This window comes from Pseudophryne corroboree, chromosome 3, assembly GCF_028390025.1.
Source record: "Pseudophryne corroboree isolate aPseCor3 chromosome 3, aPseCor3.hap2, whole genome shotgun sequence".
Classification (NCBI taxonomy): domain Eukaryota; kingdom Metazoa; phylum Chordata; class Amphibia; order Anura; family Myobatrachidae; genus Pseudophryne; species Pseudophryne corroboree.
In genome coordinates, this window is record NC_086446.1 from 705,748,254 (window position 1) to 705,767,032 (window position 18,779).

General features: G+C 41.9%; 1 protein-coding gene across 1 annotated transcript in view; it reads right to left on the reverse strand.

The window, feature by feature from the left end:
• The window catches only part of LOC135056658 (alpha-2-macroglobulin-like), a 256,362-nt gene that overhangs the window by 107,604 nt on the left and 129,979 nt on the right, over window positions 1–18,779 (reverse strand). The window contains exons 16-21 of the mRNA XM_063962104.1: window positions 18,115–18,255; window positions 13,038–13,146; window positions 8,518–8,596; window positions 5,596–5,821; window positions 3,846–3,966; window positions 1,551–1,672 (exon numbers count right to left, since the gene is read on the reverse strand). Of these exons, the coding sequence (XP_063818174.1) occupies window positions 1,551–1,672; window positions 3,846–3,966; window positions 5,596–5,821; window positions 8,518–8,596; window positions 13,038–13,146; window positions 18,115–18,255 (798 nt within the window). The remainder of the gene's footprint in view (window positions 1–1,550; window positions 1,673–3,845; window positions 3,967–5,595; window positions 5,822–8,517; window positions 8,597–13,037; window positions 13,147–18,114; window positions 18,256–18,779) is intronic.

Below are 18,779 nucleotides of genomic sequence, written 5' to 3' on the forward strand. Positions count from 1 at the left end.
CCAACCTTGTGGGTTGCCTCAATTAAGCCTGTAAGCCAGTGATGGTTGTGGTTTTTCGCCTCTTGTCTTTTCATTAGGATGGATTGACAAAAGACCTTTGCCTTTAATCCCTCAAGCAGCAAGTTTCAACCCTGTTTGTCCAGAAGATGAGACCTTCCTTCAAGGTTTTCTTCGCCTCCAGCCACCATACATACCACCTGTTTCTTGTTACTTGGACTTGGTGTTAGAGGCTCAACAGAAGGCACCATTCAAACCTCTAAAATCTGTGGAGTTGTGATACCTCACTTTGTAGGTTGAATTCCTTCTGGTCATTGCATCGGCCAGATGGGTTTCTGAATTGGCTGCAATGTCCTGCTAACCTCCCCTGCTCATTTATATTTGGTTTGGGTGATTCTGAGAACTAAACCTTCCTTCCTGTGTTCATGTTCCATCTCAACCAGGACATTGTCCTTCCCACCTTTCTGCAGGATTCTTCATCAGTCAGACCTTCCTCTCTGTTGGATGTATTCCATGCTTTACACATTTATCTAACCTGTGCATCCTCTGTTAGCCATATGGATTCCTTGTTGGTGTTGATTGATGCCCCAAAGCAAGGTGGCCAAAAAGCTATTGTTCGATGGGTCACCTCTACTATCTGTGAGGCCTATTTGTCTTTGAATGTGCCTATTCCGGTTTGACTCACGCTGTTGGGGCTTCTTGGGCAGTTCCCCATGGTGACTCGGTTGAAGAGCTGTATAGAGCAGTGACCTGGTCATCTGTACACTTTCACAAGAATTTGCCACTTCCATACATTTGGTGCGGGGGATGCCAGTTTTGGGCAAAAGATTTTGTTGGACACTCCCTAACCCCTAACTTACTTTGGAAATTCACAGAGGTAATGATGCAGCATCCCTCAGATCGATGAAAAAAGAAATTGGATTTTTTACTCACCATAAAATCCCTTTCTGAGTCCATCTGGGGGACACTGTGGTGGTCTGGTTTTCTAACCAGTTATTTTTGCCATTTGGCATTGTTTAATTATCTATAGGTTTATAGTTTTTAGTTATGTTCTTCCTCCATGTAGCTTTGCTAAATGAAGGCTGAGGTGCAGCTGGAGGTAGAAGGAGTTAGAGGGGAGAGGCGTTGATCTTTTAATAACTTTAATTCCAAACTCCATAGCCCACACCATGGACGCATCATCCACCAGATGGACTCAGAGAAAATAATTTACGGTGAGTAAAAAATTAAATTTTTGACACTGCAGACACACACACACACACACACACACACACACACACACACACACACACACACACACACACACATCCAAAAAGAAGGGTTGTAAATCAGTCACCAGAATTAAATAAGAAGGGATAGTGATCCACAACCAATAATGGGCATTTTAGAATGACCTTTTGTGTTCCAAGTCACCCCTGTGGTGATATGCTTACATTGTAATATCTTGATTTATTATATAGCGCAGCATATTCCGTTGTGCTTTACAATTGGAACAGTACAGAACAAAACAGGGTAATAACAGACAGACATAGAGGTAGGAATTATGTTCTTACCTTAACCACAACGGTTTTCTCAATAGAGTCTTCTCTGTGATCCTCTCCCAACAAAAGTGGATCTTCAGTACATTCTCCTTCCAACTTCAGAGAACCGCTGCTCACATGGATCTTTAAGTTCTCTGAGAAAGTAAAAAAGGACAATGATATGCAGTAAATAGAGCAGCTATCATGTTTTTAAATTGTCTTCTCTGCTACTGTATTGTATTATAGCCACAAACTCTATATATTATTATTATTTAGTATTATAAAAGTTGTACTTTTATATTATTTAACACTGATCTCCTAATAATTAACAAGTGGAGTCCATAAGGTAGATTAACTGTGCTATAGTTTCTAAAATGAAGTGTTTTTGCTGCCCATAGCAGATTCTAGCTATCATTTCTTTATTGGATTCTTAGAAATGCTAGAGAGAATTGCTATGGGTAACACTACCACTACCCTGTTTTAGAAGCTTTAGTAAATCTATGCCCAGGTCTCTGAGTTTCTTCAGAACTCAATCCCAGCCTTTATGTATCTTGTTTTTAAGATTCTCTTAATCATGTGCAGGTGAATCATGTGCAATCGTAGGCTAGGCCAGTAATTATTTCATCTTTTCCTACTGGGAACTCTAGTTGACTGGAATTTGGATTATTTCTTTTTCACCATTGTTTTTTCTTTACCAGTTGGCTTCACACCAATGGAACAACTCCATCTCCTTGGTACATTAACCCCATGATAAATATTATTAATTATAAATAGCATTACTCATTTATTGTACATTTTACTTTGTATAAAGTGCATTGTTGGCGTTACAGATATGTCCAGTATATTTTGTAAAGTAGCAGAGGTCGACAGGCTCAGTAAACTAAACACAAACCATCTTTGTATTTTGTTGTTCACTTACTGTACATTGTTTGGCGCTACATATAATCATTAAAATTCGAGCATGCTAGACTTAGAGGTTGCTGTGTACCAAGCAGGGAAAAGTGTGTAAAAGTAGAATAGTGGAGAAGTTTCCCATACCAACATATCTCCACTCTTCACTGATTGATACATCAACCCAGCAGTTATCCTTGAGCATGTTGGGAAGTATGTATACTCTTTCTAGCCGAGATGGGGGAGCAGGTAAATTTTTCCTGGGCCCAGGCCTGTTGGGGGGGGGGGGGGGCTCACTTATAGAGTGCACCTGCACAGCTCTTGGGTGCAGGGAGAAAGAGGAAGGGCTGCCTCTGCAGTAGCCTCTCTCGCCAGCACATACACTGATTGTGTGCTGTGCTGGGGAGAGAGACAGCTACAGGGGCTGTTACTCCTCTCTCTCCCTGCGTGATATGTGGGGGAAGGGGGAGAATGATCGCGCCCACTGCCAGTAGGTGGCCCCCTTCAGCCCCCATGCCGGCGCCCCCCCCCCCCCCCCCCCCCCCGGGTAGCGTTACCGCACAATAGTGCATCTTTTTCAAATGTAAAAGTCCGATAGTAAAAAGGTCGACGTGGTTAAAAGTACGATAGTCAAAAGGTCGACGGGGTCAACACTTTTTTAGGGTTTTTCATGCTTTTTTTTCCATTTACTATCCATGTCACAAACTATTATCTTTAGTAATCTTGTGGTGAGCAAAGTGGAGCGAGCCACTGAGCCCGAAGCACGGCGAGTGAAATGAGCATGTGAGGGGACGAATTATAACAAATATGGGAGAGAAATGTTTAAAAACACAAAACACAATTTTTGTGTCGACCTTTTGACTGTCTGACTTTTGACCCTGTTGGACTTTTGACTGTTAACCATATGATATCGACCTAATGACTGTCTATCTTTTAACTGTCTAAATTGTATACCACACCCCGAAAGATAATGGTTAACAGGGTCCTATTGCTATGCCTTAAAATATTAATGTCCTTAAAATAGAGATGTGTGCCGACCCCGTGTTTTAGTTTGGTTTGGCAAAACCACCCTCAAGTGTTTTCATTCGGTTTCAGTTTTTGTTTTTGTTTTGGATTTCTTTAAAATTGATAGAAACAGCTAAAACAGTGTCGTTTTTTGAACCTGTTGTTGTTCCTACAGTATTAACATCAATAACATTAATTTCCTATTATTTCCAGTGTGTGAAATGGCACCTTAAATCACCAGGGAGGGACTTACATGCCATCAAAAACATGCTGGATTCGGTTTTTAGATCCAACCCCAAAGTCTCCTGAAGCGGGACTTGATTTGACTCAAAACCCCAAAGTTTGGGTGTGTTCAGTTTTCATCAAAACTGAACCGCTCATGTCTACTTTAAACCCCCTGAATTTCAAATATGTCACAACGCTATACAGTACTTAGATTTATGGCTGTGGCTTCCCAAGAAAAGTGTGTTGATTGGCCTTCACAGATACATCTGGCCTGCTCCTTCTGTTGGACTGTTGTGAAATCCTCTGAATCAGACAGTGACACAACCACCTGTAATGATGACACAGTAAAACCAACAACGACATGAATGAATAGCCTATGGTTATAAACTATTAGACAATGGGCTGGGTGTAATGCCGTCTGAGTTTGCCAGAGGTGCGGGAGTCTGGCCAAACGCTTTTTGAAAGTAGCAATCATTTACAAGGCAAAACGATGCCTTGTAAATGACTGCCACTTTAAAAATTGGCTGAGTTCAGTCGGAATACCGCACCTCTGGCAGTAGCAAGATAAATCTACAGTCATAGTTAAGATGTTAGTGGACCTGTGGAATCTTGTGTATACAGGATACCACCATATAAGTACACCATTTGGCATGGGTTATTACTTCTGACAAAAAATCTTCAGTATTAGCTGGAATTATTATTTAATATTTAGAATACAGCAACTGGATTTTTCAAACCCATCGACCAGCCCTAACATTGATATAGAGAAAGCATGAATACTAAATCTCAAAAAAGTTATAGCATTAAAAGACTAGATTGATAACTTTTAATGACTACTTTACAAAGGAAACCCGTATATGAATAGTTTTAGATGACAAGCTGAATTGAAAGTATTATAAGCAAATGAGACACCATATAAACTTGAACAAACCAGCATCACAAATAACATAATTGCATGATAAGTTCTTAAACAATGGAAAAAATAATTTAATAAAAACATGGAAACTAATACTATATACAAAATATTAAGATTACATAATTAATGAAAACAAAATGTTTATACATCTATCAGGTGTGATGCTTGTTTGTATAAATAAACATGCTGTCCTATATGTATAAATACATAGAACAAAGTATCAATACTGTATGATATTATTAATGTGGTAATGCTGTTTTGTTTCTGTATATAGAGGAGTAAATTTATTAGGATGGGAGTTCTATTTAATAACACCTTCTTTGCCCCTGTGCCCCCCAGACCCCTAATCCGGCCCTGCTAAAACTGAATATATTAGGACATTTTATTACTGGTTTTATTTTGCACTAAGCAATGACCCAAGTTCCTCAGTAATTATAGCTATTGCATCTTTATCATAATACAATAACTGACAACCAAAATGTTCTATATCTAATTCTTCAAATGTAATAATGTCTGTTACTCTGCTACCTTCTGTCTATGCTAAACGAATTTTATCATGTCTGAAACTATTTTGGCCAGTGATTTATAGCACACAACTTGCAATTTCACCTGTTTCATTTCACATAACTGTACAGATGGGGCAGACTAATGTCCATGGATCAATCTTTGGAACTGTTGATTTTGTTGTTGTATATTTTATTTTTTATTCCCCCCCCCAAAAAAAATGATAATCATATATTCATATTTCCACTTTTGGTTATCCCACCAGTGTAACCTATGTAGAGCACCCAAGATGTCTGCTTTGAGTGCAAATTTTGTGTGTAGGATGAACAATTTGTGGATCTGAGAAGACAGTGGATATTTTGTATCTTGTACTGTGTATTTCATATTTTGCATTCCCCCACTGTTACCACTGAAGTTACTGTACACCCATGATGGATCTTTGAAAAGGGCACAGTTGGCTCTGTGGTATGGTAGGCTGACATCTACAGTTGGCAAACTTGATGGAACATTCTACTATTGTTTTATAACTGTACTTACCAGCACACAGCTCTTCACATAGTTAAAGACCAGGGCTTGGATTGTAAATGTCTCTCCTTGTACCACAGAGTAGGGTAATATCAGGTCGATGAAGTATGGTTGGAAGGTGGTGAGTCCAACATCCTTTATCTCACTTATTCCAGTATTTCCCAGACAGATGGCATCAGTTACCCACTTGGTGATACTATCAGGGGTAGTCAGGTTGAGCTCTGTGTGTCCCTCTGGGCTGTAAAACAATATAAGTGCTGAGTTTGTGTGGGTTATATTGTTTCTGTGCAGGGTAAATACTCGCTGCTTTATTTTTACCCTGCAATTTAGATTTCAGTTTGAACACACCCCACCCAAATCTAGCTCTCTCTGCACGTGTTACATATGCCCCACATCCAGTGCAACATAGTTTTGCCCAATTGCTAACTTTTTTGGTTTGTTAACAATTAGGAAAAAATACCCTTAATCGAGTATTAAAGTTTACAACTAAAACAACACAATTACAGTATCAATAGTGCTGCTAATGTATGAATGTTAATTTACACATAGTGGGGCAGATGAATTAACCTGGAGAAGGAATAAAGAAGTGATAAACCAGTGATAAGTGCAATGTGATAACGCAAGAGCCAGTCATAACGGATTTGAAAAATGACAGTTAGGAGCTGACTGGCTGGTGCGTTATCACCTTTCACTTATCACTGCTTTATCACTTCCTTATGCCTTCTCAGTAACAAGTAGAGCCATGTGTAGGTCGGGTTCACTACGGCTGGCCGGCGGTCGGGCTCCCGGCGACCAGCATCCCGGCGCCGGGAGCCCGACCGCCGGCTTACCGACAGCTTGGCGAGCGCAAATGAGCCCCTTGCGGGCTCGCTGCGCTCGCCACGCTACGGGCACGGTGGCGCGCTACGCGCGCCACACTATTTTATTCTCCCTCTATGGGGGTCGTGGACCCCCACGAGGGAAAATAATTGTCGGTATTCCGGCTGTCGGGCTCCCGGCGCCGGTATACTGAGCGCCGGGAGCCCGACCGCCGGCAAACAGAAGACCACCCGTGTAGGTCTGTGTGTAGGAGCAGGAAGGGCAATCATCATGAATATACTGATCTGTTCTTTCTTGTTGTTGTTTACAATCCATCCCGTATCTTCTCAGTAAAACAAGCGGGGACCTCAAGTAAAACAAGCATGTGACCAGGGTCAGTGCAGTATTATTCTTAACTACTGTATGGAAACATGGATCACAAGGAGATAAAATGAGTACATTTAGAGTAACCTGTAGCCAGGATAAATAGAATATAAAAAAATAAATAAATAGGGTGAGATTCAAATGATATATCACGCCCAATTTCCTTTCTAAAAAGATCTCTGTTATCGTGCATATTGCACCCATAGTAATCAGGATTAGCTGTGAAAAGGTTGGGTGCCTCGCTACTCCAGGGGTAGCGAGCTGAAATAATGATACAACATCCCTGAGGGCAGAAACAGAACGGGTGTGTAAAGGGGTGAAAATAATTGAATCCCGCCCATAGAATATAAAAAAAACCCCAGTATTTTCTTCAAACAACTCCTATATGAACACCTATATGTATGCTAGCAAGTTTTAAGACATGTATTATCCTAATATGGGAAAATGTGCTTTGGTTGTGATACAGTGATTAACCATATGCTTAGGTAAGGAAAAGTTAAGCAATGCACTGTTTGAATAGGGGAATCTTGCACACTAGGGGGGTCATTCCGAGTTGTTCGCTCGCAAGCTGCTTTTAGCAGCTTTGCACACGCTAAGCCGCCGCCTACTGGGAGTGAAACTTAGCATAGTAAAATTGCGAACGAAAGATTAGCAGAATTGCGAATAGACACTTCTTAGCAGTTTCTGAGTAGCTCCAGACTTACTCGGCATCTGCGATCAGTTCAGTCAGTTTCGTTCCTGGTTTGACGTCACAAACACACCCAGCGTTCGCCCAGACACTCCTCCGTTTCTCCAGCCACTCCCGCGTTTTTCCCAGAAACGGTAGCGTTTTTCCGCACACTCCCATAAAACGGCCTGTTTCCGCCCAAAAACACCCACTTCCTGTCAATCACATTACGATCACCAGAACGAAGAAAAAACCTCGTAATGCCGTGAGTAAAATACCTAACTGCATAGCAAATTTACTTGGCGCAGTCGCACTGCGGACATTGCGCATGCGCATTAGCGACTAATCGCTCCGTTGCGAGAAAAAAATAACGAGCGAACAACTCGGAATGACCCCCATAGTGCTGAAACACACTACCCGGCTTTTGCCGGCCGGGGAAAAGCCAGACGGCTTTTTCCCGTGCCGGCATTGTAGTTAACAGTGTGAGGGCTAGGGTCCCTTCGCACTGCACGGCCCCAGCCCGGCTGCCGGGTTGCAGCCGGGTCTCACCACTGGAAGGTCCGGCGGCCGGGCGGCCGCCGGGCCGTCTTTGGAGCCAGTAAACCATGTGTGTGAAGGGGAGCTTTCACACACAACGTTTTTTTCTGAAGCCGTGTCTGATGTTGCGCATGCGCACAGCATCACACACGGCTCAAAGCCGTCTTGTGTGACAGACTCTGCCGGTTTCCGCAAAAAGCCAGACAAAGTTTGTCCGGCTTTTTGCCATCCAGGAAAAACCGGCCAGTGTGTTACAGCCCATAGTGACTATCATATATTTTGTATCAGTGCCACCCGAGGAATAACATTTCAGAAAAGGTTCTAACAAATTTCTCAGTCTCAGGACATCATTATGCATGGATACCTGTCGTAATAGCAAAATGCACTGAAGTCACCATTTGGTTCACACGAGCAGCAAAAAAAAAAAACATGAGCCCCATAGTTTGCATCTCACGTTGCTCTGGATATTTATAGGTTATAGCAACAGTCACAGTAAAAAGGCTAGACATTGTCTGACAGCTAGAACAGTAAAGTAATACTGTACATACCCCACAGAAACTAAATTAAACAACCAGGTTTCTGGGAAATATCCTCTTGTGTGAGGCTTCTTCAGCTCTTGACCTTTTTCTAGGATAAATAGTGATATATTAGTGATAGGTGAAAGGTAAAAGGAATCATGGGCTTGATTCAGAGATGTACGCAATCCCGATGGTTTGTGTGAATCTCCGATGGTTGTTGATTTGTGCATGTGTAGGGTCTGTACTGCATGTGTGATGATGGTCATAGTGCCCCCTAAGCTGCAGCATGATTGACGGCAGCAACATGTCAAATGATTGACATACTGCGGCTTAGGGGGTAGGGGCAATAATGGGAATGCATTCCAGAAAACGGGGGCATGTCAGCCTAATTTTCTGGGCATGCTGAGGTCAATGGCTGCATCCTTGGATGCTGCTTCACTGGCAGAGCCGGTCCTAGGCATAGGCAAACTAGGCAAATGCCTAGGGCATTTGGAATGCTTAAGGGCACAAGCAGCTTCTGCTGATTAAAATTATATGCAGCATGCCTATATTCTGTGTGTGACTGCGGCTGTAACTGCATATGAAATGCATTACTAATGTGCGGCATATGTGTAAGGGGCATTATGTGTATAATTTTGCGTATAAGGACATTAGTAATTTGTGGCATATGTGTATGGGGCATTACTGTGGTATTATGTGTTTTATGTGTATAAAGGCATTACTAATGTGTGGCATTATGTGTATAAGGTGTACTACTTTGTGGCGTAACGTATAGAAAGGGCACTACTGTGTGGCCTAATGTGAATAAAGAGGAATATGGTGTGGTGTAATGTGAATGAGGGGCACTACTATGAGGAGTAATAACATGGTACTACTGTGTTATGTAACGAGGGGTACTGCTGTGAGGAGTAATAACATGGTACTACTGTGTTATGTAACGTGAATAAGCCACACTATTGCATGATATAATGTGAATAAAGTTGCAGTACTGTGTGGTGTAATTTCAACTGGGGGTATTATTTTGTGGCCATGCCACTTCCCAGCAAAAACACGCCCCATTTAGGGCTGCGCACCGAATGTGCACACTGTTCCTATTTAAAATATAGGGGGTAGGAGCACCAAAATGAGGATGGCTATGGGTGAACGGTGATGGTGCTGGGAAACAGAAAGGGTCAGAAGCGAAACTAGCGTCTGTGCTAGGGGGCACCAGCCAGAATCTTGCCTAGGGCATCATATTGGTTAGAGCTGGCTCTGTTCACTGGCCTGGGCAGCATGAAAAACACCAGCCACCCCAGCTAACCTGTTACTGACATGGCTGATGTTCACGCAGAGTGATGCAATGCTGCATATTCAGACGCATCAGCGGATCACAGAAGCCGGCAGGAGGCGTCTATTTGCATAAGATGCCTCTTGCTGCATTAACATAATTTCACACAGTCTATGGTTGCAGCTGCTGTGTGAACTGCATCCACTTCTGAATCAGCCCTCGAGTGAAAGGTGATGAAGAACCAATTGACTAAAGTAACATCTTATTGCTTTCTGTGATACTATAACTCACACCTGGAAAAAAACACATAGGGGAAAATGTAATAGGGTATGAGAATCAAAAAGTGAGAGATTTTGGTAAAATTCTCCTGTTTTTTTTTAAAGTGGCGATCATTTACATGGGAAAAAAAACAGTTGATTTTGCCATTTAAATGATTGCCACTTTGAAAAAAACAGGACATATTTACCAAAATCTCTCACTTTTTGATTCTCACACTATATTACATTTCCCCCATAGTGTCTTGCAGCACATCTTGGATCAGCCAATATTGTAAGTTTGCCTCAGATTTTACAGAAAGCATTTTTATATAACTAGAACATCTGAGACCAGTCAGCAGGGGTGGCCTGCAAGGTAACAGAGAAAACTGATATAGTGCATTAGTTGAGGCGATCTATGGTGGATTGGTGTTTGGATTTACAATAGCAGGAAGTTTGCTGGGAGTGCTGAACGCCCAGGACACAGACTGGCTATAAGTGTTTTACTGTATGACATTTATTGCTTCTTTACTTTTTTTCAATTACTTTTTTGATTTCACCTCTATGGTTGTGTTGTCTTTCCACTGTTTTAATCTCCACATTTCTTGTTTGTTTTTACCATTTTTTTCTCTATTCTTTATCTCTTCTCCTTTCTCTTCTCCCCTTTTTCTGTATATCCCCCCAATTCTTTTTTCAGTCTCATTTCTCATCTTTTCTTTCCATGTTTAAGTGCTCCCTTTGAAATGCCGTATCCGCGCACTACCGGAGAGGGGAACGGGAGCTGTTACTAATTAAATGAGCTGCCCCCAGTGAGTACTGTTTATTAACAAGCCACATCCACTTTTGTAATTACTGCTACTCCAGTTTAGGGTCTAGACTAATGTTTTCTGGCCTAATTTGTCATGATTACTAGGGTCCATTTTCACTGTCTGTTTCTTCACCCAAACCCCCTGAGTTATTCTGTAGGGGATGCGATCAGGTGTGCATTCTACTCAATATATGCTATACCTGTCCAAAATTGGCACCCATGTATCTAATTACTCAGATTACTAGCATCATGGCCCCTTCCTCACCTTACCTATTCCTTACTACCTAGATTGTTTCCCGTGTACCGAAATACAGTCAGAAGCTCATTTTCTGCTCATGTACTGTCTGAGTGCAATGAAAAGTCAGGTTATGCTTAATTGGAAATCTGTGAGAAAATTTATCTCATGGGGTCTGGTGTTCTGGTAGAATTATTGAGTCTTTCTGAATAAAAGCATTCCAACAATGCAGTAGCTGGTTTGATAACCATTTATTCCTCCAAAGGTGGAGTATACAATACTGTAGTTCACAAAACAATAATTATAGCTCCCAGTAATATGATGCTTTTTTGTAGGTAGCAGATTACTTCATCAGATGGGAAATATTTAGAATACGTTCAGTAATGTGAAAATCTGACCTGGAGTGGTCCTAATAAGAAATACCTATACAATCATTTGTGAAGTGCAACAAGAACCGTCCATGACTGTTCTGTTAGACTGTCCCAGCTAAAGGACAATCACGGACAGTTTCACTTGTTATGGTTTGCTTTCGCTTAATATTTGGCTAAAAAGGAAGTCTTGTTATGCAAGATACACAAGTGTAAACCAAACTAGTTTACATGGTTCAATGACCGTGGGATTACTGTGCTGTATTGGCCAGCCACCTAGCCTGAACTGAACCCCATAGAGAATCTATGGGGGCATTGCCAAGAGAAAGATGAGAGACATGAGACTGAACAATGCAGAAGAGCTGAAAGCCGCTATTGTAGCATTCTGGTCTTCTATAACACCTCAGCAGAGCCACAGGCTGATAGAATCCATACCATGCTGCATTGAGGCAGTGAATAATGCAAAAAGGGCCCAAACCAAGTACTGAGTACATATGCATGATTATAGTTTTCAGAGGGCCAACATTTCTGTATTTAAAATCCCTTTTTTAATTGATTTTATGTAATATTCTTATTTTCTGAGATTTTGGATTTGGGGTTTTCTTAAGCTGTAAACCACAATCATCAAAATGATAACAAATAAAGACTTAAAATATCTCACTTTGCATGTAATAAGTCTATATAATATATTAGTTTCACCTTTTAAGTTGAATTACTGAAATAAATGAACTTTTGCACGATATTGTAATTTTCTGAGTTTCACCTGGAAGCTCCTATGAGTAGGACCCTTTTCCCTCCTGACTCACCACTTACTGCTCTTGCTCATAAAATACACTCTCCATCTCCTTCTTTGACAATCTTCCCCGGAACTCCACACCCTCTTTGTCCTTCAGTGCTCTATAGTTGCGCCCTAGGCTAAGGTACAGTTTTTAGATTGTACTGAATATTCCCCCTCACGCCCTTTGCAGCAGTAGCTGTGTTTACAGTTGCAGTGTTATTTGTTTTTTGTACGATCTACTGTATTGTACTGTGTTACCATGTACTGTCTTGTTGTTTGCCCTCTGTATGATGCTGCAAAATACATGTAGTATCCAAAATAATAATCATGGTTATATGTTTAGGATGGAATAGACAATCCACAGGGTGACTTAACATTTTAGTACAATAACAAAATAATATGTACTGTATTTATATAAAGTTTTCGGCTCAACTGGCCAAATTTATATATATATATATATATATATATATATATATATATGCAAACAGAGACGAAGGCGGCACTCAAAGACTTGCACAAAGTGGTGAAAAAAGCACCCATCCAGGGATGCTGTTTTAATGCGTGTGACGTTTCGGGGACGTATCCCCTGAGGAAGGGGATACGTCCCCGAAACGTCACACGCATTAAAACAGCATCCCTGGATGGGTGCTTTCTTCACCACTTTGTGCAAGTCTTTGAGTGCCGCCTTCGTCTCTGTTTGCATATCTGTGTGGGATTGTCCCACAAGGAAGGCACCTTAGCAAGCAAATGTAGCAAGAGTGCCGGAGCTGAGCATTTCCATATATATATATATATATATATATATGTGTGTGTGTGTGTAGTACACATATATACAATTACCTTCTTTACTGCTTTTCTTTTTGATGTGCGAGCGGCCAGCGAACTCAATCGGAGCACAGATCACTGGTTTCTTTATTCGGGTGTTGGTAAAAACTTTCAAATTTTCTGACTTTAGAAGAAAAAAAATGTTAATACTTAAATAAAATCTAGTAAATCATTTGATAAGACACATAAATACATTTTTCTTCAGATGCCAAGTAAACTACAGAATTAGTGATGGACTATCCAAGTTATTTTTTATTCACTGCGGTATTTTGGGCCTGATGCATTGACAGACGCTATGGCAATCGCAGCTGTGATTGTGCACACTGAAAATGTGTTAAATTCTCAAACAAAAACAGCCACCCTGAACAGTACAGTGACGCCCAATGGAACCATCACAAAGTCCCAGCAACTGCGGGCATACTCACAACGCACACGACACATAGGGGCTAATTCAGACCTGATCGCTAGCAGATGATTTTTGCGCTGCTGTGATCAGATAGTCGCTGCCTACAGGGGGAGTGTATTTTAGCTGTGCGAGTGTGTGAATGCATGTGTAGCAGAGCTGTACAAACAGATTTTGTGCAGTGTCGGAGTAGCCCAGGACTTACTCAGCTGCTGCGATCGCTTCAGCCTGTTCAGGACCGGAATTGACATCAGACACCCGCCCTGCAAACGCTTTGACACATCTGCGTTTTTCCAAACACTCCCAGAAAATGGTCAGTTGACACCCACAAACGCCTTCTTCCTGCAATCTTCTTGTGAATGCCCATGCGAATGGATCCTTCGCACCAACCAATCACTGAGCGGCGATCCGCTTTGTCCTATGCGAAGCGCCTGCGCATAGTGGTGTATACGCATGCGCAGTTTAGACCTGATCACCGGTTGTACAAAAACGCAGCCTAGCGATCAGGTGTGAATTAGCCCCATTGATCCTTCGATAATTGGCAGCCCACGTAAGTCAATTGCCACACAGCATGGCAGCCTGAACTGAGTTGCCAGAGCCATGCTATATCTGTATGGCTTCTCAGACGCAGCCAGCCAACACCCCCCCCAAAATGGTCCAACATGCCTACATTTTTACTATCACACCCCCAAATGGTGTCTGACTGTCAATTACTCCGCATGAAGGTAAGTGCTGCGACCGGTATCTCTATTAAACTTTGGTGCATGCACAATGAGTAGCATATAAAACACAGTTTACCGATAAACACTTAATTGTGAAAATATCACCATAGTGCTTGTCAATGAATCAGGTTCTTTGTTCTGTAAACAATAATATAAAGGTTTCTTTTTCCAGGGATGATTGTGTGGCCAACCTCCACACAGTTAAGACCATGGTGTGAAACAAACCCCTGACCTCAGTGCTGTGAGTTCAGTAATGATAAGTAATACTCCATCTGTACTGTCACATAACACAAAGACAGGGGTTTCCAATTATGGTCCTCAAGATACACCAACAGTCCAGGTTTTAAGGATAGCCATACCCAAGCAAAGGTGACTTAATTAGTACCTCAGTTATTTTGATTTAACCATCTGTACTCATGTATGACTATCAATAAAACCTGATCTGCTAGTGTGCCCCAAGGATGGAGGTTGGGAAACACTGCTTTAATCTATTAAAACCCATAATATGAAAATTTATATTTTCAAAATATTTATTGAGAAACTTACTAAGACAAACGTTCTAAACATGAATATGCCAATATTTTTATAAATCAGGCCCCAGTTACAAAATGATTAAGTGTCCTATGTTTGGGAAAGTGGGTCTATATGTATACAAATATGTATGAATCGTATTTTGTAGTGCACATATAAATACTGTAGGACAATAGGTCTTAACAGGATACGGATGGTCTACCACCATATATCATGATAAAATTGCTGACTAAAAACACAACTGTAATAAAAAGATGACCACTTCGATGGGAAAATGTGTATTAAAAACTTCTGGTCACAGCAAACAGTGGGATAATAGTGACAGACTTGGAGACTTGGAATTTACTACCAGTCAACATTTAAATGACTGCACGAGGCGTACTACAAATCCAAAACTTTATGTTTTTCATTATAGCATTCTTGTCATTGACAATTATTCATATTTGAATGGGAATTAAAAAACAAAAACACTAAGAATCCAACAAGCCTAAAGTTTGATGTTCCAGAACTATTCAATTAGATTTAATATGAGTTAGACACCAGTATAGAAAACCCTTCTGATCATCGCCTACAAACGATGGTATAACGGTAGTTATACTTAACTTATCTTCAGTTAAAAGTTTGCAACATAAGGAACAACATCTGTCCATCCAAAACACAATTTTACACATTAGTGTAACAAACCTAAATTTGCAGCAAGCTATAGAACTGGATATCATCATTACTGGTTTTGTACTTTGCAGAATTGCTGTCTCCTCCTGCTTTGCCCTTTGCTGTTGATGGCATAGAGCTCATATTTATCAAGGTGCGAGCTGTAGTTACATCATCAAGCCACACTACGTTGCAAGAGCTATCATGCAGCTTATTAAGGCTCATTCCATATATAATATACTCACACTTGCCTACTGTCCCCAAACATCTAGGAGACTCCTGAAGGGAGTAGCCTGCTCCCCACATGGCCACCTTCAACCCCCTCTGCAAAGTTTCCCAGAGGGATGACATGATCGTTTGCAAGTGTGATTATACTGACTATAGCACACAATAAAATTGCAATTCTATGCACTAAAAAAAGGCACGTGCAAGTCAACTATTGCCTGATTGAGCCACACTACCAATACAATAGATGTCTTCTAAAACACTTGTCCACTCTTTGCATTTTGCCTCCTGACTGACGACTTGGTCTGACAATGAACAATTGTGTACCCTCCATCAGGGTCGGATTGGCCCACTGGGGTACCAGGGAAACCACCGGTAGGCTCCACTGCCTGAAGGACCACTCCTTCCTCTAGAGATCAGGTTCCAGACTGTGCACTTGTATTATACATGGTAGATATGTTGCATTACACTGCACTAAACTATTGTGTATTTCAAGCCTCTGTGGAGGCTGGCCACACCGCCTTTGTAGGCTGACCACACCCCTAAGTATGGGCCCCTATCGCTGCACCCCCCCGGTGCGCCCTGTCCGACACTGCCCTCCATACACCTACCCATTTACCTGACACTGGTCACCTGTCGGGTCTTCTGGTTTTGTAAACATGCTTAAAAACCAAGAGACCCGAGCGCTGACCTGCCGACCAATGTTGTAATGTGTAGACTGCGACTAATCTCTGGTCCTGACAGCTCAGCACACCATTAGTGTGGTGGTGGTGCCAGATCCAGAGCGATCCGGACACCTTTACTCCCGATGTCGCAGGACTCGGCAGAGGTGGCGGGCATGGCAGTGGGACCCAGTGGAGGCAAAAAGGCAAGGCAGCAGGCATAGATCCGGAAGGATTCAGTCCCCATCAGCCATTACTGCAGAGTTTAGCAGCGGGCATAGGGCAGCAGTGGTGGGTTTCCACCACTGACCTATGGGCACGCTGGTGGCATTACCCAGTTCAAAAATGGCAATGTGAGCAGTGATTGGCTCATTAGCAGCCCCATTTTGAAAAGCAAGGTGGTTGCAACGAGACCCATCATGCTCCTCCACCGCAGTCCTGACAGCTGCGGCCTCATGCTGCCTAGTGTTATCCAACACAAGGGGGTGGGGCAATGACGTGATGAGCAGAGATAAGCTTGCTGCGGGCATCTTGAAATGTAAAAATGGTGCTGATGGGGTGCATGATAAAGTGGGGAGCTGGTTGTTCCTCAGAGGGCACCCCATTTTATTTTTTAAGGTCCCCACTTTCAGAGTAATTCCATCCCTAGGCTGACCAGTTTGGGATGTGATTAATGTGAAGGCAGTGGGATCTCAAACTGTGTGCGGCCCCGCAATAACATTATCCTGCTGGCCTGTTCAGCCTGTTGCTGTTTGTTGGAAAATACGAAGAACCCCACGCTGGTTTTTCCTCTTAATTTCATTAACAGATCAGGCTCAAGAGTCCAGGGCTGATTATTGATAATTGGGGGGACTCCATTTATTACTTCCCAGTATTATTTCAGTGGATTGTTTCAACAGACACAGATTGCGTCTGCTGAAAAATTGGATGCCTTGTTCTGATGTAGCATCTTCGACCAGGTCAGCAGTAGGATTGCAGAGTATGATCTGGAGTCTGATCTCAGGAGGATTGGACGAGTGTGTACCCAGCTTTACACGTGGCCATAGGTATAGTGGGTGTAGTGACTGCCATTGATATGGGGCACAGAGGCGTAGGCGGCTCACCTCTGTGGCCTGACTCAACTGCAGACAGGTCACAAAGTTGTCTACTAGTACCCAGAATAACCCGCTGCATGGAATAATGTGAACTGGGGGGATTGTGTGGCATGCTTACTGGTGGCAGTACAATGTAGCACATTCTTAACTTGGGGCACTTTAAAATGGCGTAATATGAACTGGGTGCAGAGTATGGTATAATGTGAAATAGGGCACTACTGTGGGCCATAACATGAATTAGGGCACCGCTATCAATCATAAAATGTTCCAGGGCACTACTATGGGGCATACAATTGAGAACTGCTGTGGAGAGAGGTGTCCCTCTAGAAGGTGGCAGAGGCCTCTTCAAAATGTTGCTATGGGTCTCACAAAGCTGTAGCCATACCTCTAGACTTACTTGAACCACTGGACTTTTAAACATCTACATTTTTGTAGTCAATGAACATCTCAGTTTTTTCCATATCCCTACACATTACACTGGGAAATATTATGCCACACTTGTGTAAGAGAATTGTGCTTTCATATGTGTATGCAACAAGTCAATGGTTTGAGTTATTGGTACAGTATGTCAGTGATAAGGAGGTAAAATACATCAGGTATGCACGTGAGGCCAATTTGCAAGAACCTTGCACGTTTAAGTGACTGCTGCAATTGGGTGGGTCTATTTCATAGAACACATTCATCTCTGAGATGTATGTAAAGGCCAAGTTAAAACACTTTAGTACTAACAAAGACTTTTACAAATAGCAGATAATAACAGACATACACGAAAGATCCAAGAAATAAAATCTAGTTTTGACATACCTTAAACAAATTGTAAGTATCAAATCGAAAATCAGAATTACTATCAGTCTCATTTTCTTGGCATTTGTGCGTCACAGGGTCCCGGATTAACAGTGCATAGCCAGATACTCCAGCACGAAGTGAATCCACTAAATGCTCTGACTGTGCACAAGATGATAAGAGAAATACATGTGCTATGTTAGTGTCTACAATAAAAAAATAAAAAAAATCTATATACAATTTCTTCTGAACTGGCTACTTATTCTATAGGTCTTGATTTAGTAAAATAATCAGAAAACGAATTCAGAATTATCGGCTTTTCTCACATTTTTACTATCTCTGTACTTTAGTGTGCAGATCGGCAAACATCGGAGATATATATTAACCTCCAGGTTTTTTTTATAAGGAGAGCGAAATGACTGCATAGGAATGGAGAGAGTTAAACATCCTGTGAGGGGTGGATCTAGCTGTGAGGAAAGTACAGCCCATGGAAAAAGGGGAGGGTTAATATATATAGGGAATGCTAGGCCAGCTCAGTCTCTCTTGCTGCTGAATTGCCTTGGTGAGTGCTGCATAGCAGAGTCTCCCCATTGTTGGCCTTTGTTTTGCTTTAGATCCATTTATTAAAAAGCCACTTCCCTTCAATATTTCTCATCTGTCTGTGATGGCCGCATCTCGCCCTCGCC